Source organism: Anser brachyrhynchus (genome assembly GCF_964034855.1).
Source record: "Anser brachyrhynchus genome assembly, chromosome: 1".
In the NCBI taxonomy this organism is placed as follows: domain Eukaryota; kingdom Metazoa; phylum Chordata; class Aves; order Anseriformes; family Anatidae; genus Anser; species Anser brachyrhynchus.
This window is the reverse complement of record NC_137694.1, coordinates 140,585,470-140,609,888: the sequence shown is the minus strand read 5'-3', so window position 1 is coordinate 140,609,888 and position 24,419 is coordinate 140,585,470. Positions and strand designations below refer to the sequence as shown.

Here is a 24,419-nt window from a genome sequence, read left to right as displayed (position 1 = left end):
TGAGCTCCAACAAGGATTTTGGAGGCAAAGCAATACTTTACTTTAGAAAGCATGCATCTGTTATAATACAACATTTTTACCTCCATATACTGGCCAACGCAGAAGGCATGCATTGACTCCCTTGTGTCCTCAAACTGCAAAGCAGCTTCCAAAGCAACAACTGGGTCCTCACCTGCAAACTGAGCTAATGAGAGAATGAGGTAGTCAGGAAAGCATCTAAAAGCCTGTTTATGCTGTCTGTTTTTACACAGAAGTAATTTGTGCTTTTAATTCAGATGCTGATTCTCACCAAGTATACTATTGCCAGTTAAAGACTGGGTTTGAAAGTCCTTTATATCATACACTTTCCCATCGATTACTGTCCAAAATCCTCCATCTTTGTTGTGGTTCTCTAGATCGGCTTTACGTATAAGCGTCACCTCCTCATTATTTCTGCAACTCTGGCCAGTAAAAAATGAACCTACAAGTATAAAAGAGAATAGAGAATTTATTAACAGAAATAGAGAAAGCAAAGTTTCTCTGGACATTCTTTTAACAGTCACATAACCTGTTTGCCTTTTGACATGCTTAGAAGTCAAAATTGATTTCAATACTGATGTGTCCCTCTATACACAGCATGCAATTACATTGTCTAAATGCTGTACTCTTTTATGCAGTAATCTTCAATGTCACCTTGCAATAGACCTGACATTGCCCAACTACACAGCTGTTTTGTTTGGAGGTGGAGCAGTACAACTATTCTGGCAGATTACTGCTGTTTGGTTCTCCCTTAAAATTACTTCAGTTTTACTACATGCTTGCCTGCAAGGCATTGGATTTTTATTTAATTTCAGTTTAAGTCCACATTTTTATTTAAAAAGACAGTTACTTACACATGCGAAAACTCTTCCAATTTAAATATAAATAAACTATTTCAAAATAAATGTAATTTCATTTAGGCAAGAAAGATCAAAGTCATGTTGTTTGCACATGTGCATCTCCATCTCAGTTTGTTCTTTTAGGCCACTAACTGAATTTTCATATAGCTTTTGCTCTCCCCAACACACAATCAGTGTGACATTTCACTCTCTCTGGTTATGCTGACCATGTGTTTCATTCTTCCCTCCACCAGTGAAAAGCTCAGTTAGAAATGCATGTTTTCTGCTTCTGCATGTTTTCTGCTTCTCTTCTCACCCCAGAGACAGCCTATGTTATGAAATGCCAACAGAATTAGGAACAAAACACATAGAAGTAGTACTCGTGTATTCACTGTAACTTTAAACACCCAAAATGGAAAATTGAAATGGATGTTGCAAATTATGCAAAACACTACATAAAGTGGATTACTTCTCTGAAAAGCTGCATTTGTACTCTGCTTAATCCTACCTTTACAAGTAACTTCCTTAAGAATTTACTAGCAGAAATACTGTCAAATGAACTAGTTAATAAAAATTTGTCCCGTAAAACACAGTTCCCTTCCCAAGAATTGTTCATATGACTAGTCATCGTTTTTACACAGCTACTTTATGAAAATATAAATAAGTTGTTACAGATGCTTCAGGTACATACCCATTATTCCTGGCCATGCTAGATCCTCGTTGTCATCTCTTTCCTTCCCAGGGGCTAAATGGTTAAACCTATCTAGATGTTCTAGCAAGCCAGCCAGCAGAGGGATAGCACCAGCTTCCTGCATTAATCCAGCATTTTTACTGAGCAGCAGCACTATAGAAACCACCAATTCTGGAAGAAGAATGCCTAAAACACAGAAGAAAAACAGAGCCAATACTCAGATTTAATTACAGACTTAGGGTAATAGCTTCACAGAAGTAAATAACCAAGCAACACATTCTACTTTCCATTACTTCGTCAGTACAAAGCTCTTTTCTTCTCCCCATCAACTTTGTCCCCTCTCTCTCACACCAACCAAAATATTAAGTAGATTCTTTTTTACTCATTTAACACTTCCAAGAACATATTATTAGTTTGTGGAAGGGAACGACAGGGGGACAACAAATAAAAACCTACCTGTTAAATCTCCATCCACAACATGAGATACCTCTGCAAAATGCCTATGACTAGCAGAAGCGATGCTGGTTGCCACAGGAAGTATATCACTGATGTGCGTGCACAGAAGAGCAGTGTATTTCTTCAGTAAAGAGCCAACACCTAAGAGGTCGGGACCTGTATAAAAAGCAGGAAAAGCACAGAATACCATCACAGTCACATTTAAGAAAGTCTTCAAAAGCTGTCAAGCTCTTCTGAAATATAGCCACTCAGTATTAACACTGAATAAAGAAACATTTTTTCTAAAACTCTTAAGAAGTTTACAAAAACTGTATAATCTAGATCCCACTGCCTTCCAACGAGACATTTTCTCTTACAGAAAGCAATTTAAAGAAACTACTTTCAAACACTCCTCAGAGGTCAACAACTAGACTGACAAATGAAAGAAGATAAATTAAAACATGAAACTGCTATCCTGCAAAAAATGTGTTACAGAAGTTCTTTGGGGAGGGAGAGCTTATTTTTTTAAGATGACTTACTGTATGTATAAGGGACCTGCCCAACACAATCTCCTGGATAGAGTTTACTAACAAGTAGACGCTGAAAACGGAGCAACAGGTCCAGAGAAGCAGATCTCTCTTTGCTATAAAGTTCATGGTCCATGCAAGACGAAATGCGATCAGAGACATCTTTTAGTTTGGCTATCGTCTGTGAAGCGATGTTCCTAATTGGTATACAAAACATTGTAAAGTATTTAAAAGAGTTCATAGTGAAGATAGGTCAGAGAAATACAGGTTAAGCTTCTGCTGGAACTTCTCACAAATCTATGCCAAGTTTTCTTGTAGGATGTTGTTACTTTGTTTGCATCACAGTACCCAAAAAGTCAGGCTACCTTTGTGGAGGTATTTAAAATATATCAATCTTTGTCATCACTCACTACAAAAACATAACCTGACTGTTTTAACAGAAAGGTTGCACTGGAAGTCATGACAATATCTAGTTCAGAAGACTCTCAGTACTGATTATATTACATGGTTAGCATCACACTTCAGTTAAAAAGCACAGTAGGTTTCTTAGTAACCTCATCATTTCTTTCTACTATATGTTAAATACCGTCGTAGCTGGCAAAAAGAAGCTTTGCCCTCAGCATCCTATTAATCATTTATTCGCAGTTCTTTCTCGGAATCTAAAATTCAAGTGTCTCCACCACCTAAAGTATGTTAGTCTCCCTGATGCAAAACATTTAGTTCTAAATAAATTTGTGCTGATGTTCCTACTAGTAAGAGTAAAGCAATAAATCTTCCTAAAATCAGGTAATTAACTGCACAAATGTACTTCTTACCCACATAAAATGGCAAAGGTAAATATAAACCAGAAAAATGTTCAATATTTTGAATTCTGTGGAGCTAAAATTCTAGAACGAAGACTGTATTTGCTAACTAAAATTAGCCATCCTTTAGTTGACTAGTTCGTAAAATATTTCTCTAACAAATTTTCCATGCAAAAATAAATGAAATTTGACGTAATTACCTTAGTAACTGCTGAATTAACTGAACTAATGGTAAACTTTGTTTTCCTGCGGATTCATAGATTCCAGTATTAATAAGGTCTTTGTCCAATGGAGTTCTACTCCTATGAAGCGTTGATGCATTTGCTTCTTGCTCATCAATTTCTTTTTCTTTCTGTGCTTCTTTTTTTGCTTCAATATCCTAAAAATGCAGAACAAGTTTAAGAAAATGCACAAAATTCCATTGTCATGATGAAATATTTTGCTAAAGTAAAATAAGTTTTCATGAAAACAAAAGTTACTTTTACCTATATAGAAATATATACTGTATATTCCAAAAGGACTACGTGGGATTTGTTTATTTTTTTAATAATTATAATGTACAAAGAAAGGGCAGAGAGAGAAACAAAGCAAGACAAACTCCAAATTCTGCTTCCACCAAACCAAGTTAACAATTTATTTCTGTTCTATTTGCTTCAACATCACAGAAGCTACTGCACAGTTCACAAGCGAAGGTCTGTTTACTCTGTATTTATAAAAGTAATGAATCCAGTCCACTGCAGAACCTGGGTTAGATTTGCTACAGAACTATAGACTCCATAGAGTTCTGTATGACTAATTCACCCTGTTTACAGGGAATAGAAATTATCCTGTGCAGTGCTGTATGCTGTCACCTACATCACTTTCAGCATGTATCTAAAGCCAGTTCAGGCACCTCTGACCTACACTATAATGTAGATGTACCATAGTAGATCTGGCTAAGAATTAATAGGTCTTGTATGTCTTTAAATGCAACAAAAAATACTGATTACAACTAATGCATAAAGCAAAACTTAATACAACTATTTCCTCTGCATCAAATACTTCGCAATATACCAACAGTGGAGAGGAACCAAAAAGAAAATATATTAGGAAGAATTAAAGTACACAAGGAAAAATCACATTAGTGCTTTCTCAGCCATACATAAATACAGTAATTTAAAGTAGTCTGTACAGAGGACATTGCACCTCTGAGGGGGTATTGAAGAAGGCAATATATAAAAAATGTTTTCTATCCTCTGTGATGAACATTTGAACCAGTCTGAAACTGAGTCTACAGAAATTTGGGACGTTGCAAAGGAATTCAAGATGAATTAATTCTAAGTAATACGGATGAAATTTCTGCTGGAAAAATATGGGTGTAATCAAGAAGTGAAGAATTCAAGAATCCCATAGAAAGTTACAAAGCAGTTTGTAAAATTATGCTATTACACAGCTTTATAAAAACATTTGTTACAGTTGCTAAAATCATTACTCTAGGCAATAATAAGAAACACTTGTCTAAAAAGGAGAACATGATTCATACTTCCATACAAACACCAGCTAAGGCTTCAAGTTTCAGGTCAACAGAGGATAACATCACTCCACAAACTTCAGAAGACACTTGATATATCTCCTTCCTCTGTTTATATAGAACTGCAAAGCTGTTAAAACGTACCTGAATTTCTGCAGTAATAGCAGCATTTAGTGCAGACTCTAAGCCTCCATCAGCCATCAAGCTGCCCACCAAGAGGTCAATCATAAACCTACGGCCTGGACTTACGTTCATCTCATTTCCTGAAACTAAGAATAGAAAAAAACTATTAATGACCTAGAAACGTAAACACCAAAGAGTTTTTTCATCTTAGAACCAACCTGCACTGGGCAAGAGTGCCGACAGAGCCCTAGCCCGCTCTTCTGCTGTTGGCAGTAACACAGACCACCCACTCTGCAGCACTGCTTGCGCAGCCGACTGCACTGTGTTAAGAACACCAGCGTTGCTCGCTAACGTCACGACTGTCTGCTTCAGGCTATTGAGCAGCATACCGCCCAAACCTAAGCCAAGACATTCTGGATCCACCTGATGACTAATGGCAGCATGAAGCTGAAAGACAAGGAAGAGGGAAAAAAGGGCAAATTTTTAATTAAGGGAACATACGAACTTGAAAAAAAAAAGTCAGTCCTAGAGCAACTAAGTTCACTGAGCTAGATATAAACATTTCATCTGTAAATTTGTAAAAACTAAAGGGAAATGCTGGCTTGCTGAAACATGTATTGAATTTAAACTATAAGACAAAGATTATGAACTATATCTCCTAAAATTCTGAACTATAATAACCTAAAGAATAATAAACTGTTTCTACATCCCTATATTATGCTAGGTAAAGCAGCACGTCTTCACCACGTGTCAGTTACATTCTGAAGAAGACACTCACTCTTGGAAATGCTGTTTAAAATTCTTAGAAATGCTTACAGTCCCTAGGAGCATGTTTACTGAGTGAGTGATTATGCAAGGCCTAAGCCATTTACATATTTAATGATATCCAAATACAGCCAAGAGAAGAAAAGCTTTTTGGGGGGAAGGGGGGAGTAATACTTCTGAGCTTCAAAGTAAGGAAAGCCAAAGTTTAAACAACCACTAGCTGCAAAATTTCAGGGAGTAGGAAGTGATATTGTACTTATTTTGCTTTCTCGTTAACTAAAATGTTTTAAAACACATTAAGTTCACTATTTTCATCCAAGCAATTTACTGAAACATTTATCTCACTGACTACTCAATGTGTAAGAAACTTAAGGTACCTGAAGTCTTAGAAGGTTTAATGTTGCCACAGCCATACACTCCTTTTCCTGAGGAGGAGGCCAGTCAGAAGAGCCATCCATTCCCTCTGTCACTTGTCTCAGCAAAAGGTCCAGCTGCTCAAAGGTCATGGGGCAAACATCCACTACAAAAGGCACGCGCAAGCCTATTGACCACTCGGAACACGATGACCAAGCAAAACTCTATAAACAGAAAAAAATGCAAAATTCAATGGTTTTCAGCAGTATCTGAACATCTGCAAAAGAGAACTCTCCGCCTGCATTGCTGTAAACACACACAAAACCCTACCCATCCCAGAAAAGAACTTCATTATCACATCTTCCAAAGTGCCGTTATGCCAATCCAGATACCTCACTATCTTTGCTGCAGTAAACATTCAGCTAAACAACTCTTCAACTGCTCTCCAAGGCAGGAGGATATAGCTACTCAGAATACTCAGAGGGAAAGCTAGTCATCTCTTTTTGGCAGAACAATTGCATGAAGTTTCTTTTTGTTTTTTTTTTTTGTTTTTTTTTTCCAAGCCTTCATCTGTTCAGAATAAGAAACAAGGGAATTCATACAAGCACAGAAAGAGGGACTGCGATCAGTGTACAGAAGTAGTCACATATAGAGACGAATTGCAATTAACAATTCAAAGATTAAAAACTTACCTGAGCAGGCCCACAGGCAATTCCAACAATATGCTTTGTGTCTAATCCTGGAAGAGCTGCAGGCTCTGGTTTGGTGATCCGTAAAGTGTCAAAATGTTGACACTGATCATTGCTCCCCCAGCTATGCACTTCACTATCTTCGGTCAGTGCCAAACAATGTGTGGATCCAGCTGCCACATCTATCACTTTTTTTCCTGATTAAAAAAGTAACATATTGAAAATAACTTAAAGACTGTAATTATTAACAGAGAAAAATATCAGAGGGAAAGAAAACTGTGCTTATACTTAACTATAACTGTGTTCGTACTTAACTGTAAACATGTTATGGACGTCAATAGTCTTACCTTTGCTTTAGTAGTGGATTGGAAGAGTACAGTAAAAGAAAAATCAAGGAAATATTTAAAGATTCTTAAGAGACAAACATGAAAGTCTACAAGTTCAAAACAAAGAGCTTCTATTTTGTATCCCTTCCACTTGGATCGCTTTTCAGGAAAGGGTTATTAAAAGATCTCCCTATCCATGAACTGAGACTGCAAAGTTACGTTATACTCCTTAGTTCAGAAGTTACTTTCTATTAGAGCATTCATTCTATATGAACAACAGTTTTAGGAAAGACAGTGAAATAAAAGTTCTTCTCCTCATCCTCCCCTCCAGAACCTCAGGTTTCTATCACATTGAAGAAGTAACCTTCACTGTTACAAACTAGTCAAAAATACTTTCCTGACAATGCGAAAACATGTCTTTAAATAAGCATTCCTGCAAACCTAACAGGAGAAAAACAGTAAGAATAAGTAGAACACAAGGACAAGCAGCATTTAAAGTAATCTTAACATAGTAGCTCTATGTCTGCTGAAATTTTAAAGGCATAAAAGGCAGAAATGATGGGAAATGTGCACAATTACCTTTTACAATGAAAACAGTATAGAATATGACACCAGAGTACATGGTATTCGTATAGTTGAGACCATCACTGTCTAGTTAAAGGTTCCCAAAAAAACAAAAAGCTTTTGAGTATTTCCAGCTAATTACCTTTCAAACCTTCCAGCAGTTTGGGATATCGAACATGCTCTTCCGTTCCGTGCCCAAGTCTCTGATTGTCACCTTTTCCCCAGGTGTACACCTGACCATCTTTGGTCAAAGCAATAGAGAACTGACTTCCACAGCGTACTTTCACAATGTCCAGGTCTTGAAGTTTTTCTATCAGCTTGGGAGTCTTGCAACCATCACTGCCTCCCCTTCCCAGTTTTCCATAATCACCATCACCCCAAGACCACACCTGGCCTTTAAAAGAAGAGAGAAAACCAGAAATATTGCACTGTTTTTTCATTTAATAAAGTTATCTGTTCTAACAAGTAAGTTCTTAAAAATCTGAGATTCTATAAGTAGCACAATTTTGAAATCGCAATTTAGGAATATCTGTTATTAATTCATTTTCAATAGTTCATGAAATACATAAGAAGGATGAAAAAGATTTGAACAGTGGTTCTTAACCTGAAAAGTTCTCATGTTGACCAAACTAACAAAAACGTAACGCACACTAAAAATTAATCAGTGTACCAAAAGTCCTTCTTAAAAGCATATGTGGTGGAGAATATGCTGCAAATCAAGCCTCTCGTTTGGTCTTTAGTTAATAAGAACTTGCGAAATACTTTTTCCACACTGAATGAATGGTCAAATTATCTGTGAAAGCTGATCTCCATTTTCAATTCTTGTCACTCAATCATTTCACAAAATGAAATGAAAACTACCACTGTCTGTTATCACTGTATTTCAATATTCACTACTAAATCTAAGCCCTACGAAATCAGAAATCATAAAGTCATTCCGCCATCTTCATTAAATAATAGTTCAAGAATGGTAAGCATATCCAAATTTTGTCTTACATTTTAGAGAACTTACATTCCTTGCTTGCATACAGTATTCTCAAAGGTACTCTGATAAGCAATGAAAGCATGCAAGGAGGGGAACAAGGAATAAAATAATTAGAAAATTTCCGTTTTAAATTCCTGTATGAGCAAATCTTTCAGGTTTTTAATTGTGCATATTTTCATTGGGCAAAGATACCTGCTTTCTAAATGATGACTTTAGTGCCTAACCTCATACACTGAAATTCAGGTTTTGAACCTCTTCCATTGGGCACCTAGCTCAGGGAACGCCAGGAAGCTGGATTCCAGAACAGCCTCTCTTCGACAATTCCCATGGTTAACATAGACAACTCCCTTACTCAAAAACCTTGCTGTTGTGACAACATGAGCTTAATTATACGATGCATAAAATGTAGATACAGATGTACATATATTTAATATTTTATCCATTATAGAATTGTCGTTATTTTAAACGTATATCAAGCAAATGGAAATATAAATATGCACATTCAAAATGAATATATTGCATACATATACAGAGAAATATTATCTGTACACATTACATGCAAAATAAATGCACATATATATTTCCCCAAAAGAAATTTCAGCTTCAAATCCTTAAAGAATTTAAGCCACTAAAAATAAGCACAGTATTTGCAATATAAATATCTTTAGAATGAAAGCAAGAAAAGTTAAGCTTAAGTGTTAGATTTCGCTACTAACCATTTTCAGTAACTGCAAGAGTCTGAGCATCTCCACTTCCACATGACACATCAATAACTTTGAGTCCTTTCAGCCCTGTGACCAGCATTGGGATGGTCTGATCTTCACTGGAACCTTCAATATAAAATAGTCACATGAGCAGCAAGACCAAGAAAGCTTAGTGGGTTCTTCTGGTTTTGGTTGGTTGGTTTGGGGTCTTTTGTTGTTTTGGGGTGGAGGGGGTTGTTCTGTTTTGTTTTCAGATTTGAGTATTATGACTGAACTCCCCCTATGACTTCTTAGGTATCTAATATGGATTTCACCCACAAGAAAAGTGGATTTTCACCCAGTTGCCTTTGCTTCACAAGGAAGGGAATGGGACAATGCAGATTCCCTGCCCAAGGCAGGGGTCAAAATTAGATGACCTTTAAGGTCCCTTCCAACCCAAGCTATTCCATGATTCTTCTCCATCCAGATGCCTATTTTTACAGAGCTCAGAGATTTAGTGCTTTTGAAATACAATCCCGCTCGTAACATATGAAACCACATAGGCTTCTCAAATCAGTCATGGGTAGGTTGGATAAAAGATTGTTTGAGACAAACATTAAACAATTATTTGACAAACAACTGATTTTAAGATGTCAAAAAACATACCATGACCAAGCCTGCCATAGTTTCCTCGTCCCCACGTATATAGCTCTCCTTCAGCAGTAATGGCTGCACTGTAAGTGCTTCCACATGCTATATGAACAACATGTTTCCCAGCTTGCTTTCCAGATAGAGCAGATATCAATTTTGGTTCCTCCAGAGGGCTGTTTAAAGAGAAGGTGACATATTTCACAAAGGGTGATCTGATGAGTAGATAATAAAAGGTGTGCCATATTTGTTAGAAAATAACTGATGCAATTCTACCTGCAAATCGTATTAGTAGCCTGAGGTATCAAAATAGAGTTGTAAGTCAAAAATAAAATTCAGATTGTTCAACAACATAAAAAGCAACAGAGATGTCTGACAACTATGATTTCTGTTTCCAATTAAATTAATGAAGTGGTTTTCAAAAATATTTAAGCCTACTACAAAAATATTATTTTTTTAACATTATTTGTTCAGATATAGCATTTACAGTTCTAACCCTTGTGTAGTAACTGCCTTGCTTATCAGAAATTCAACACTGGGGGAAGACGCAACCTGAAATATATTGATGTGCGCTCCTACAGAAGGGTTGAGGTTAGAAGGGACCTCTGGAAGTCATCTAGTCCAACCTCCCCTGCCAAGAAGGGTCACATACAGCACGTTGCACAGGATGGCATCCTGGAGGGTTTTGAATGTCTCCAGAGGAGACTTCACAACCTCTCTGGGCAATCTGTGCCAGTGCTCTGTCACCCTTCCAGTAAAGACATTTTTTCCGCATATTCCCATCAAACTTCCTGTTAATCAGTTTGTGCCCACTGCTCCTCATCCTGTTGCTGGGCACCAACGAAAAGAGTTCAGCCCCATTGTCTTGACACGCCCCCTTATGATATTTATATACACTGATAAGACCCTCTCTGTCTTCTCTTCTCCAGGCTGACCTGCCTCAGCTCTCTCAGCCTTTCCTCTTAAAAGACAACCTCCAGACCCCTAATCATCTTCATAGCCCTCCACCAGATCCCTGTAAAAACTGCTCCTACATAAAAGCAGAACAATAATGTTATTGTTTAATTGTTATTGCTTAATACAGGGGGGCAGAGGGCAAAAGGAATGATGTAAGCAACATGACTGCATTTGTAAAGATGACCCCACTCTGACATCTGAATCAATGTTCCTAGGGAAAATGCACTATGGATTCATAAAATGACAAACAAAAAGCCTGGTAATAGTGGAACTACTACTACATCCTCTACTCACAAGTATTTCAGGCAGCACCAATGCAGAACTAGGAATATTAAAAAGAGAATATATGCAGAGAGAACACAATTTGTAACAGAGTTGAATATGAAATGCTTAATGCAAATGTGAAATATTTAATAGATTAACAAAGCAAATTATTTTAAAAAATGAATTATCAGTTATATTTTATATTGTTTTGTATAGCAACAGAATCTTTGAGGCTATGAATCTTTAGCTGCCTACTTAAAAAAACACTTGCTTGTTAATGGGACTGTCTGAGGTATGGAGACCATGCACCAGTATTTTTCATAAATATATTAATTTCCAAAGCAATGGGCTTTATGACAACTTCATTATCAAGAACTGCTTGCCATAATGACAACACATAGAACACTGTGTACATTGGAATGGTCAGTTACTATGCCAGCATTAACAGCTAGTTTATTTGCTGAACAGGTCACAACTACCAGCTGGGACAGTATCAGATGTATGGTTATTAACAATGTCTCCTACTTGCCTGATTTGTCAGACAATGATTGAAAAGTACAGGCATCCTTTAATAAATCATGATCAGGGTACATTACACCTTTTACGCATAGTCTCAGTGTAGCATGCTACATTTCAGTAATAATTCTTATGGGTGCTTGTACACACAACTAAATAGTTTCTACTATGAATTCAGAACACTGTCAAATGTTACTTTTTTTTTTTTATTACATACACTGTATCCCCATGGCCTAGTCTTCCACCATCTCCACAGCCCCAAGAGAAAACTTCACCATTTGCTGACAAAGCAAGATAGTGATGCCCATCTGAATGTGCTGCAATCTTCACAATATTTCTGGAAGCTAGACTCTGCACCAGCTGTGGTCCCTGCAAACCAAAGTAATAAAGTTATTAAAATTGCTTATGTTCTCCATCACTTGCCTATATAGAGAATAACTAGGAACATTTTTCCCAAGGCTCATCAAACCTGTCAAATCTATTAAGTTAATGAAGCAAAGATATAAGTAGAGAAAAGGTCAAATTGCTATTTAAATCTGATTAAAAATGAAGCTCTGCAATTATTCTGTTCCCATCCTTATAATTCTTTAGTATATGTGTTTATCTTAAACAAAATCTTAGCAACAAATGTTTGTTACAGTACAGTTTTGTTTGAGAAACTACACAGTTTGAGCATGGTGCACTGAACTAAAATTCATTTCACATCTGCTGATTTCTACAGCTGTTACCAATTTGCAAAGAAATATGGGTAAATGAGCTGTTACCCATAGCAATAGAATAGCAATGAAATCAAGTATTATTATACTCATAACCTCTAGCCTGACAGAAATTACAGGAATGAGATATGTTTAATCAAATCAATACAAGAGATCAAAATCACTACTTCTGAAAGTTCAAAAACAACAACAAAGCAGCTCACAAAAATCAGCACGCCTTAATCTACTCTTCCAAGATATTGTAAAAGCAGACCTATCACATGAAATAATATAGAACACATTTTCAAAAATATGCAAAAAGAACTCACCAGTGTATCGCTGTTGTAAGCTTGTGTATAAACTCGTCCATTCCTAGATAATATTAAAAAACGTTTCTCTGCACAGGCAATCTGCACAACGCCAAGATTGGCAAGTCCTTCACATTGAATTGGACCACTCACATTAGCATAGTATTTCCAACCTATTAAACCCCAAGCAATGACCTCTTGCAGAGATCCCTAGAAAATAAGAAATTCTGTAAGTACAATTTTGAAATATGCAATTTGATTTAAAAAGACGCAGCAGATCTTTATGGGTTTTTTTTGTATTTTTTTAAGCTTTTCTATGCTAAATATACTCATATCTTTGACAGTCATTACTGCCAGTGGTCAATAAATCTTGTCTATTAGCAGGATATCAAAAATAAAGACTTGCATTCATCATATTCAGTTTAGTCTTTTACTGAATGTGCTATAAATATCTACAGTAAGTGTAGACTTTCAAGATGGTAAGTTTAACATATAAAGAGGTTTCTTTGGTTTTTTGATTGTTGGTTTGTCCTGCTGTTGTTTTTTTAAGTAAGTCAGACAAAATTTAATAAACATTTAATCTCTGATCTTGAGAATTTTCTTTAATAAACAACAGGAACAGTCCAAAACACGGCAGAATTAGCCATAATGTTGTGATAAGGAAGAATTGTTCCCAAACCACAGAACTGTACTTCAAGGTACACAAGATACCCAAGACAAATTTAAGCAACTCAAAGTTACAATGTGAGAATCAAAAGGAAAACAAAACAATCTTAAGAGTCATTATTCTTCCAAACTGAAAATTAGTTACACTTTTAGGAAATATACCTTACTAAACTTGATTCTGCAAATAGTTACCTTATGAGATGTAGGAGAGCTACACTGTGGAGGCATACATGGCGTGGCTAGACGATCCAAGTGGGCCATGATAACAACCGCAGTTTGCCTCAGATCAATTGCTAGCTCATTGTTCTGTGGTAAAGTCAGATACCTTAGAAAACTTTCATTTGGACTCAGAGGATAAGTCAGCAGCTAAAAAAGAAAAAAGAGCAGTCAGAAGAATATTCAACATATTTCCATGCCACTACACATACGGATACAGAATACACTATAGATATGCTGAGTATCTGCACAAGTTTAAGAGAAACTTATTTAAACAGGCACATACTTTTTCTTATAGTAAAGGAAAATCCCAAACACATACATTGAGAAAATTCAGTCATATTGTGAATAGCAAGTTTTAAGTGTAATAACACTCATTTGCTATGTTTTATCAACCTCAGTAATATTCAGTAAGAGTTGTAGTTCAATTAACTTCTTACAAAATTAAATAAAAACAATCCAAGCGTGCAGAAAAGTTAACTGGTCACATTTGTAAGTTACCACAAAAGCATTAGCTCTGGAATACAATGTTTATCTACAATCATACTACAAAATTCCTCCTCCTACCTCAAGGAACTCAAATGTACACAAAAAAAAATCAAACAACAGTGGTGCATGTATATGTGTCATCAGGAAAATACTACTGCTAAAGTAAATCCAAATTTTGTTTGGATAATTTTGTAGCTAATTTAGTCAGCCAAATAAAGCTTGATACCAAGATAATGCCCCTTTCAAATAAATCAAGTCTAAGTACCTGAATCTCTTCCTCAGTATTGGGCACATCTTTATTACATATTATACTCTGAAATCTTTGTAACAAAGGTAGAAGGGGTGCACTTGTTCCCTGTGCAGATCGCTCATTATCCGTTTCCCTTGTTCCATTATCCCAAAGTTGAAGCAACAACATAACTGCAGACAACATTTGGCTGAAAGAGGAAGATTATGTCTTTTGTTAATAAGCATTTTTAGGGAAACCATTTTAGGTTATCCATACAACTCACTTTCTACATTTTTAACCAGATGTCACAGCTTTACATTTTAAGCAGATGTCAAAATATCAAAAATGGATTTTACAATCTAGTTAACATAAGAGTTTGATCTCCACTGCATTACAGTAAAGGTTCACATGCTTTGAACCACAACCATTACACAAAACTAATGAAAACTGAAGACAGGCACTGCTCTGGTCATTCCAACCAATAGCAATGGTTAAAAATCGGAGTGTTCACGCTCCTCACCTTAACGTGCCCCTCTGCACTGCCAGTTCTAGCAATATGGCAAGTGCCAAGTGCTGGTCTTGTAACGGAATGTTCCCTGGCCCTTTGGTACTGGGAGCTCCATGCACATCTCTATTTAAAAATCAAACAATATATATTAGCTAAGAAATAACTGGAAACAATAGATATTTGCTTAACAAAAGCATCTACAAAACACCAAGAACCACTAAACTTAAAGAATATAAAATTGGCAATGAAAGCATGTAACAAAAGCTGACACGTTCCACAAATGATTATTTTTGAAGTGGCAGCTAGGCTTTAAAACTGCCCAAAGCTTCACTATCTGTTCCTTAGCTCTCTTAAATATGCTAAGAACATGAAAAACACATTTTTCACAGGCGAAATTAAAATATTCTTTATGATATTCACCATAAGGATGTAGTTCCAGTATTCAAAAGATAATTTCTATAACAATCATAAAAGGGTAAGTTTAAGAGTTATTAAATAACAGGCAAAAGTAAGGGAGTGCTCCAAGTCCAAAGTGAGTATCTTTATTTTGTCCCCCTATGCACAGTCCGTATTATATTGCTATACTGGAAAGGCTCAGTTAAGCATACACATATATTGCATTACTAAAAGCACTCTTCATGTGGGTACAGCTTACAATAGTGATACAGTATTTTTAGGGTAAGTCTATACAGGGTGATTCAGAATACTCAAGTTTAGATTCTTCTTACATAGTTAAAGGAATTAAACTATACTTGAGAAGCATCATTTCAACAATTCATGTACCATTTGTTTGCTTGATATAACATTATGGACAACTAAGACAACTGTTTTTCTTTTCTAAACTATTCTGCTCAGACTATCAGTTGGTAGGAGATCTAAGTTTGCCATGTAACAGATACTTCAGCAATACCCTAAAGAAGAAACTTACCCAGTCACAACAGACCTTAGGAATTTAGTAGCTCTTTCCACAACTTCCAACCACACAGAAGATACAGTCCCTTCATCGAAAAGGGATGCCTCTGGTAGAGCTCGTAGTGCATCAAGTGACTCCTGTAACAACTCACTGCACAGGTCTGCATCTTCACCTAAGGATCACAGTAATACTAGTTACACCCACATCTTCACAGAAGGTGTACAGATGTTTTATACAACATTTTGTGGATTTTTATTTTTTAATCTCGTGGTTATGAGTTACTTAATATGTACGTAAGTTCTCAATTTTCATACAAACATTTTGACTGCAAGACTTCTGAAGAACGATCTGCTTCACAAAAAAACGCATTTGGAAAGGCAGCAAGTCTTAAAACAGCTTGTCCTGCTATGCATCTTCTGAGGCAACTGGAAAAAGAACTACCCCGGACAAAGAGCCAAACAGCTGCAATCTAAACAAATAGCATAGACTGAGACAAATATTTAGGTAAGTCTGCGAGGAAACAAACCTACCATGGTGTCCACCAGGCAGACAGCTCACTCCAAAAAGACTGTGGCCTGCCCAGAGATGTGGCTGCTCCAGCCGCTGGCTGCAGGGAGTGCCTGAGCCTACCGCTGCCGGGAGAGGGCAGCGGGGAGACCGCCTGTTCTCGTGGAAAGTCTGCTCACCATGGTGGCTGAGTTCAGGGAGCAGGTGGAGAGACTAAGGGGCATCAGGGCGTGTGAGCAGGAGATTGCCTAGTGAGTAACTCCCTGGCATGCCAGAGAGAAGGGCACCAGGGGGATGCCCCCCAGAGGGTGGTGGAGCTCCTGCCCTGTCGCTGTTGGGCAGGGGGAGGGGACCAAAAGGAAGATGAGGGTTGGAAGCGAGTCCCAGTTCAGCGTCACAGGCAACACCCCTACCTACCTACCTCACTTCCCCAGGTGCCCCCTGTAATAGGTTTGACGCCCTGGATCTTGAAGGAGAGGTAGGAGAGGGTGTGGTGGAATGCCCAGCTATAAGGTCACACACAGGAGGAGTGACAACACGCCTCAAGACTGCCTCAGATAAGAAAGAAAGAAAGATGGGTAATTGTAGTAGGCAATTCCCTTCTGAGAGAAACACAGGGCCCAATATGCAGAGCTGAACCTCATCATAGGAAGTCTGCAGTCTACCTGAAGCCCCAGATCAAGGATATCACCAGGACACTCCCCAGCCTGGTGCGCTCGACAGACTACTACCTGCTACTGATCTTCCAGACAGGTGGGAAGGAAGCTGCATCCCCTAGTCTGAGGGGAATGAAGAAAGACTTCAGGGCCTTGGAACAGCTGGTGAAAGAGCCTGGTGCGCAAGTTATTTTCTCTTCCCTCCTTCCATTCTGGGGTGATGACATGGGACGGAATAGAAGGTCAAGATCATGCATCTTCCAAGGTCAAGATCAGAGCATCCCAACAGGTAGGAAGTCAAGAAAGGGAGCCAGGAGACCTGCATGGTTAAACAGGGAACTGCTGGACAAACTCAAGTAGAAGAGGAGAGTCCAGAGGTCATGGAAGGAGCGGCTGGCCACTTGGGAGGAATGTAAGACTGTCGTCAGAGGATGTAGGGATGCAACCAGGAAAGCTAAGGCCTCCCTAGAATTAAACCTTGCAAGAGGGGTCAGGGACAACAGAAAGGGCTTCTTCAAATACATTGTGGATAAAACTAACACTAGAGGCAATGTAGGCCCACTAATGAATGAGGTGGGTGGCCTGGTGACAGAAGATAAAGAGAAGGCAGAGTTACTGAGTGCCTTCTTTGTCTCAGTCTATAATGCCAGGGGCTGTTCTGAGGAGCACCATAGCCTGGAGGCCCCAGAGGAACTCAGGATAAAGGAGGAGTTTGCCTCAGTTGATGAGGACTGGGTTAAGGACCGACTAAGCAATCTGGACATCCATAAATCCGTGGGTCCTGATGGGATGCACCCACGGGTGCTGAGGGAGCTGGCGGAAGTCATTGCTAGGCCACTCTCCATCATCTTTGGTAAGTCGTGGGGAACAGGAGAGGTGCCTGAGGACTGGAGGAAAGCAAATGTCACTCCAGTCTTCAAAAAGGGCAAGAAGGAGGACCCGGGTAACTATAGACTGGTTAGCCTCACCTCTGCTGCTGGAAAGGCGATGAAGCAACTTATCCTTGGCATTGTCTCTAGGCATATCAAGGATAAAAGGGTCATTAGGGGGAGTCAACACAGCTTCACCAAGGGGAAGTCATGCTTAACCAACCTGATAGCCTTTCATGAAGACATAACCAGGTGGACAGATGATGGTAAAGCAGTGGACATGGTCTATCTTGATTTCAGTAAAGCATTTGACACTGTCTCAGCATCCTCACAGCTAAACTAAGGAAGTGTGGTCTGGACGATGAGGTAGTGAGGTGACTGTGAACTGACTGAAGGAAAGAAGCCAGAGAGTTGTGGTCAATGGGATGGAGTCGAGTTGGATACTCCTGTGTCTAGTGGAGACCCTCAACGGTCAGTACTGGGACCAGTACTATTCAGTATATCCATCAATGACTTGGATGAGGGAATAGAGTGCACTGTCAGCACGTTTGCTGATGACACTAAACTGGGAGGAGTGGCTGACATGCCAGAAGGCTGTGCTGCCATCCAGCAAGACAGACAGGCTGGAGAGTTGGGCAGGGAGAAATTTAATGAAATGTAATGAGGCCAAGTGTAGAGTCCTGCATCTTGGCAAGAACAACTCCAGGTACCAGTTTAAGTTTGGAACTGAACTGTTGGAGAGCAGCATAGGGGAAAGGGACCTGGGGGTCCTGGTGGACAGCAGGATTACCATGAGCCTTGTGGCCAAGAAGGCCATTGGCATCCTGGGGCATACCAGAAGGGGTGTGGTTAGTAGGTCGAGAGACGTTCTCCTCCCCTTCTACTCTGCCTCAGAAAGAGCGCATCTGGAATATTGTGTCCAGTTCTGGGCCCCTCAGTTCAAGAAGGACAGGGAACTCAGGAAGGACAGGGAACTGCTTGAGAGAGTCCAGTGCAGAGCCACAAAGATGATTAAGGGAGTGGAGCATCTCCTTTACAATGAAAGGCTGAGGGAGCTGGGTCTCTTTAGCTTGGAGAAAAGGAGACTGACGGGTGACCTTATTAATATTTATAAACATGTAAAGGGTGAGTGTCAGGAGGATGGAGCCAGGCTCTTCTCAGTGACATCTAATGATAAGACAAGGGGAAATAGGTGCAAGCTGGAACATAGGAGGTTCCACTTAAATATGGGAAGAAACTTCTTCACAGTGAGGGTTACAGAACACCGGAACAGACTGCCCAGAGGGGTTGTGGGGTCTTCTTCTCTGGAGGCATTCAAAACCTGCCTGGACGTGTTCCTGCATGACCTGATCTAGGTGCTCCTGCTCCATCGGGGGGATTGGACTAGATGATCTTTCAAGGTCCCATCCAATCCCTGACACTCTGTGATTCTGTGAAGTTCAGGTGGCATGGAGAATTCTGCCATTTCAAACTTCTGAGTGCCAACCTTTGCCATTTGACCACTGTTGACAAGTACACAAACTAAATACAAGTTTTGCACTACTGCTCCCAACTCCTTTGCAAAACTACTACTGTGCTGCAGTAGTATAGTGATACATCTTTTCTGAAAAAGAAATCTAACTTCTCTGAAACCTGGCATTAAAATGCATTCTCTTTGTGAAATCCCAGTTTGTATAGCTAAGCGTAAAAGTACCCCAGCACAATACGACAGCAGTATTGGCTTGAATAGCAATGACTGGCTCCGATGGCTTTGATCAACAAGAGCACTGTTAGACATAAGACCACATAAAAATAAGATACGATTACGGAAGTCTAGTATTTGTAAGTATTTGCATAGAGCTGTATCTTTAATACATGCACATGTTTTTATGAAAATCATCTGTCTTCAGAAATCAAAAATATACACAGTATGCTACAGAGTAGACCTACCTGACCTCCATGCTCTACGAAGGAACGCAAATGCAAATGAAAGTGCTGCTCGAGATCCAACTCGTGCAAGTCCTTCTACACCTTTCCCTACAGGTCTTGGGCTAAAAAAAATCATATTCGCATTGTCTCTATACAGTTTATGTAACAATTACATACATTATAAAAATTATTAGTAATATATGTATTTGACAGCTTTCCACTTTATTTATATGCATGCATATACAATTACTTTTTTTTAATATAAATAATTGCAAGTTCCTCTTGAGAATGAAGGTGGTCAACATCAAAACGACAACCAAAATTCAACTTCAGCTGTTCTAAAACCCAGCTAACTCAATCCCTGACAACAAAAACTTTAACAGAGAAAAAATAAACCAGACTGGCATAATTGCCATAGGAAAGGTTCCTAAGTTACTTAGAGTGAAATTATGATTGCATACTAAAAGTACACAAGTGTATGATGTTTCACGCACTCATTTTTATCTAGGTTGTTTACACTTCTAGTGTATTTGGACTGCATTACCTAGAATTTTAAATGTTGTATAAATCTTCTATTCAATTACTGATAATGAATTTCATCCATTTTGTCATTGCCTGTCTTTTCACTCAAGTGTCAATATTACAAATCTCTTTGCAGCTTCTGTATTGGTTTGCGTACAGAAGAGAGAACTTGAATTTTTGTTGACAGGCACTGGACTCCCAAACATTTTTATTACCTTTGCTATTTACGCAAACAATCACATTAATCAAGTAAGCTTTCCTTTTTACTTACTAACAGGAGATTCCCTACTGTTTTGTCTTAGGAAGACAAACCTGTTTTTAATCTCACATCACAATGAAAGTGAACTTTCAAGACTTTTTCAAGCGAGAGAAAATTTAAACTGTCTTTTCTTTTTAAGCAGTCCGATAATTTAAACATACCAGTGTTCTTTTTAATCAGAACTGAAAAATTATTCTTCAAAGAACAGATTATTCATAGAAAGACACCCCCATCAGAACAATTCCATAGATGATAACTCATCTACAATATTTATTTACTGTCTCTTTAATTTTTGAAGCTAGAGCTAATCTAAAATAAAATTTTCCCTGGTTAAATTGCATGTTCTGTCCAACAGCAACCTAGTTCAACTATTGACAAGCTTCTTTAATGCCTCAATTAATAGTTTTGTTCTATTCTTAGGTCAATAAACTATCTAGATATAGAAAGTAACTAGATAATTTCTTATTCAGATAGGTCTCCTGAAACATTTTCAGATAAGATGTCTGATTATAACATTTCTCACCCAAGCTAAGGAAAACTACATTCAACTTTTATGTACTTGCATTTTTAAATTTATGTGCATAACTCAGCAAATAAATATGAGAAATACATGTTAATGACAAGAAATAATGCTATTAGAACTATGTAATGTCCATCAGCATCATTTCTGAAATAGGCCTTTCCATACATCCAACAGAGTAGAACAAAAGGAGTATCTCCATGAAAGTATGATTACAGCTCATAGAGTAACATCTACTGAAGTGTACTATAATAAAAGACAACTAATACGAACATAGTCAACATAAGCAAGCATCAGTCAAGGATGAAAACTGTGTGGTAGACAGCACAACCTAAAACCAACTTAAATAAGAAGATTGTCTTCACTGGTAATGCTTCATGAGGAGAAAGAAATCCCACTAAGCTGTCACACACAGGTTGATAACCCTTCTATGATTTTTCTAATATACTAACTTATCTGTACAAGTTGTCATTACCTTTTCTTATCCACAGTTGGCAGAGGAATACTATTGCTTTTCCACTTAACTTTGACATTCTCCTGAAGAACTGTTCTGTTCAATGCAATGAAGTATCGTTCCAGGATAACTAGCCTCTGCTTTAGCCTCATAGCTGAAAGAGCTGTTGTAGCGGTTTGCGTGGCCAGAGTTTGCTGTTCCTTCACTAGTACATGAAGGCACTCTTTCAATTCATTCACATCTAAGAATCAGAGAAAGATACCGTTTTAGTGGTGTTGATCTTTGCTATATTACCAAGAAAAGTCAAGAAAAAATAAAAACTATGAACTGACTAGAAGTCTACATCTCAAAACTTAGTGAAATTCAGTTTCCATGTTTAATGTGCACATTTCTAATTAGCAGTATGTATTACACAATTACAAGTCATATTTAACAGGTGTTTAGACAAAGACTAATGTTATCATTAAAACTAGTTTTGTGTGAATACATCTTAACCTTCATGTTTCATGTCTGAAATTAAAATGCCATAGAAAATATTTATGCAAGTGTTCAAAACAAGTTATACAGCAAATTCTTATCAACAGCAGACCTCAGAGCCAGACTTCTCCTAAGTACAAGAAACAACCTTGCAAGTACCTAGGAAGACATGCTTTCATTTTGCACTGATACACATTATCTTAAGTTTCTCAGAAGTTATAAAACTACTCTCAGAAGCTTGAGGGTCACTGCCAAGAGCTGGTTAGCTTCTGAAACAAGCTGTCAGAAATTTAAGACACCCGCAAGTAAAAATCAGCAAATAAAAGATCTAACCTACGTACCAACACCAGAAAATTAATTATTTGCTAACCAGAAAAAGCATTCAACAGCCTGAAGTCCTGATTATCTAACTACAGATGATAAAGACAGTCTCAAAACACTTGAAAACAGGAATTTAAAAATAATGTTTATTGGGGGAGGGGGGGAGGTTGATTATTCCCCCCCTCCTTTTTTTTTTTAATCTACACTCTCTGTAGCTTTAATTCTTTGGATAAACATGAACAAAGTTTGTTGTTGGAAGTTTTTTTTTTCCTCTCCCTTTATTAACGGTCTGATCACTGGGCCACCCCACTCCGCTTTTCTCTGCATTACAGTCCTCCTCCCTAAGCCAACCACCAGCATTTGTTGCCTGGCTGCCACACAGAAGTGACTTTGTTTAACTGACACCTGACTAAGGGCTATGAAAAAAAAATACCTACCTGCTTATATGTAACTGTGTTTGTGAAAAGATGGCAACAGCCTCACAGAAAAAAAAAAAATGGAATAGCAGCCTCCAAGCTATAGAAATTCAGACACTCTTATGGTAGCCTCTGGAGCTGAATTTTATCTAACGAGGCACGAGGCTTTTTTTTTTTTTGTAAATGTAACTCTCTAAAGTATTTCAAAGTTTTGTCCCCACTCTGTGATACATCTCTGAGCAGCCAGCAGAGAATTCAAGCAGCCTTCTCTGCCACCATATCACATTGCACAGTCACATACAGCTTGTTGTCAACCATCACCCCAGCCTGTTTTCAACACTGCTACTCACATTTCACTATTTCATGTGTTAGATTCCTTTCCCTGAGGCAATTTGCATTTTTCCGCTTATGACGAACAACTGACTTTTTCAATGAGTAAGAACAGTAAGCATTCCTTATAGTCTAGACCTTAAGAAATCAGACAAAAGTAATAGCAGCTATTATAAACATCCATCCTTTGGCTCAACAACAGGAAATATGACAAAAAAGCCACAGTACCCTTAATTTTTGCCCCATAAAATTCCCTACAAAGACATCTATAGCACAGTTGTCAGTCATAGCTGAACAGAGCTACTCCAGATCACTATGCAAACTAAACATAAATAAAACAAATGCCTGCTAAAGGCATGTTTGGTTTGGCTTTGGATAGGACAAGAGTGAATGAGTTGCACCAGGGAAGGTTCAGGTTGGAAATTTGGAGACATTTCTTCTCAGAAAGAGTATTTAGGCATTGGAATGGGGTTGCCCAGGGAGGTGGTGGCATCACCCTCCCTGGGGGTGTTTAAGGAAAGGTTGGACCTGGTGCTTAGGGACATGGTTTAGTGGGTGACATTGGTGGTTGGGGATGGTTGGACCAGATGATCTTGGAGGTCTTTTCCAACCTTATTGATTCTATGATTATGTCCTTTAACATGATATAAGTTTACTGGGAAGCTTTCGTGGATGACTGGATGAGTCCCCAGCCTGAAGCTCCAGTATACCTCCAAATGAATACCATAATTTTAAAGGAAAAAACTCAAGTTGAAAAGTGTTAGCATTACTCAGCTACTGCACTTTAGAGTACTGTACCAGAATATGGTCAGTACTGACACACCAGCTTCATGATCCCTCTACATAAACCACAACAAGACACAAAAATCAGCTTTTTCCCCCTTCCGAAACACTAAAGCCCTATCCATCACTAAATACCACTGGAATACAACAATGAAGGAAAAAAAAAAAAAACAAATCACACAGTTTTACAAAGAGACTTTTTTTAAAAAATATTATTTTTTGTCAACCAATTTCACTCTGCAGGTTCATTCCCCATATTACATACTTATGTATCCACAGGAAAAGTAAATAAACAGTTGATGGAAAAAAATGGCACTTTCATTAGCATCTGTGTTTGGGGAAGACACAGTCTATGCTTGGTGCTACAGAAATGAAGCACTAGGTGCCAGACTCCACAAAGTCTATAAAGTAACAGAGAGCTACAGTATTCATAATCCCCTCCAGGCTGACAAGTTATCTAAAGGTGAACAGCCCCTCAAATTCTTTCTGAGAGTTAAAGAAAGACATGTTTTCTGATGACAGAGCCCTTCCTTTCAAAATAATATGCTTAATAAGCATACGGCACAGGGGCTACTGGAAAGAATCAGGACAGGTAGAGACCACCTATATTAGACATAATTCCTTATGAGGAAGTTTCCCTAAAAGACCACAACTGCATACTTCCAGAACCGACTCC

At 38.2% G+C, this 24,419-nt stretch overlaps 1 protein-coding gene across 3 annotated transcripts in view; it reads right to left on the bottom strand.

Annotated features, from left to right (window-relative positions):
* Positions 1 to 24,419, bottom strand: part of HERC2 (HECT and RLD domain containing E3 ubiquitin protein ligase 2) — a 111,552-nt gene that overhangs the window by 63,788 nt on the left and 23,345 nt on the right. For 2 of the 3 annotated variants that reach the window (XM_080585489.1, XM_080585491.1), the window contains exons 5-25: positions 21,438 to 21,657; positions 19,683 to 19,783; positions 15,737 to 15,893; positions 14,821 to 14,931; positions 14,337 to 14,508; positions 13,559 to 13,732; positions 12,722 to 12,910; positions 11,915 to 12,066; positions 9,979 to 10,136; positions 9,346 to 9,459; positions 7,787 to 8,038; positions 6,758 to 6,951; positions 6,089 to 6,289; positions 5,165 to 5,393; positions 4,968 to 5,092; positions 3,514 to 3,692; positions 2,523 to 2,707; positions 2,005 to 2,160; positions 1,549 to 1,734; positions 290 to 460; positions 81 to 184 (exon numbers count right to left, since the gene is read on the bottom strand). In XM_080585489.1, the coding sequence (XP_080441615.1) occupies positions 81 to 184; positions 290 to 460; positions 1,549 to 1,734; positions 2,005 to 2,160; positions 2,523 to 2,707; positions 3,514 to 3,692; positions 4,968 to 5,092; positions 5,165 to 5,393; positions 6,089 to 6,289; positions 6,758 to 6,951; positions 7,787 to 8,038; positions 9,346 to 9,459; positions 9,979 to 10,136; positions 11,915 to 12,066; positions 12,722 to 12,910; positions 13,559 to 13,732; positions 14,337 to 14,508; positions 14,821 to 14,931; positions 15,737 to 15,893; positions 19,683 to 19,783; positions 21,438 to 21,657 (3,530 nt within the window). The remainder of the gene's footprint in view (positions 1 to 80; positions 185 to 289; positions 461 to 1,548; positions 1,735 to 2,004; positions 2,161 to 2,522; positions 2,708 to 3,513; positions 3,693 to 4,967; positions 5,093 to 5,164; positions 5,394 to 6,088; positions 6,290 to 6,757; positions 6,952 to 7,786; positions 8,039 to 9,345; positions 9,460 to 9,978; positions 10,137 to 11,914; positions 12,067 to 12,721; positions 12,911 to 13,558; positions 13,733 to 14,336; positions 14,509 to 14,820; positions 14,932 to 15,736; positions 15,894 to 19,682; positions 19,784 to 21,437; positions 21,658 to 24,419) is intronic. The other variant, XM_080585490.1, reaches the window with a different exon arrangement.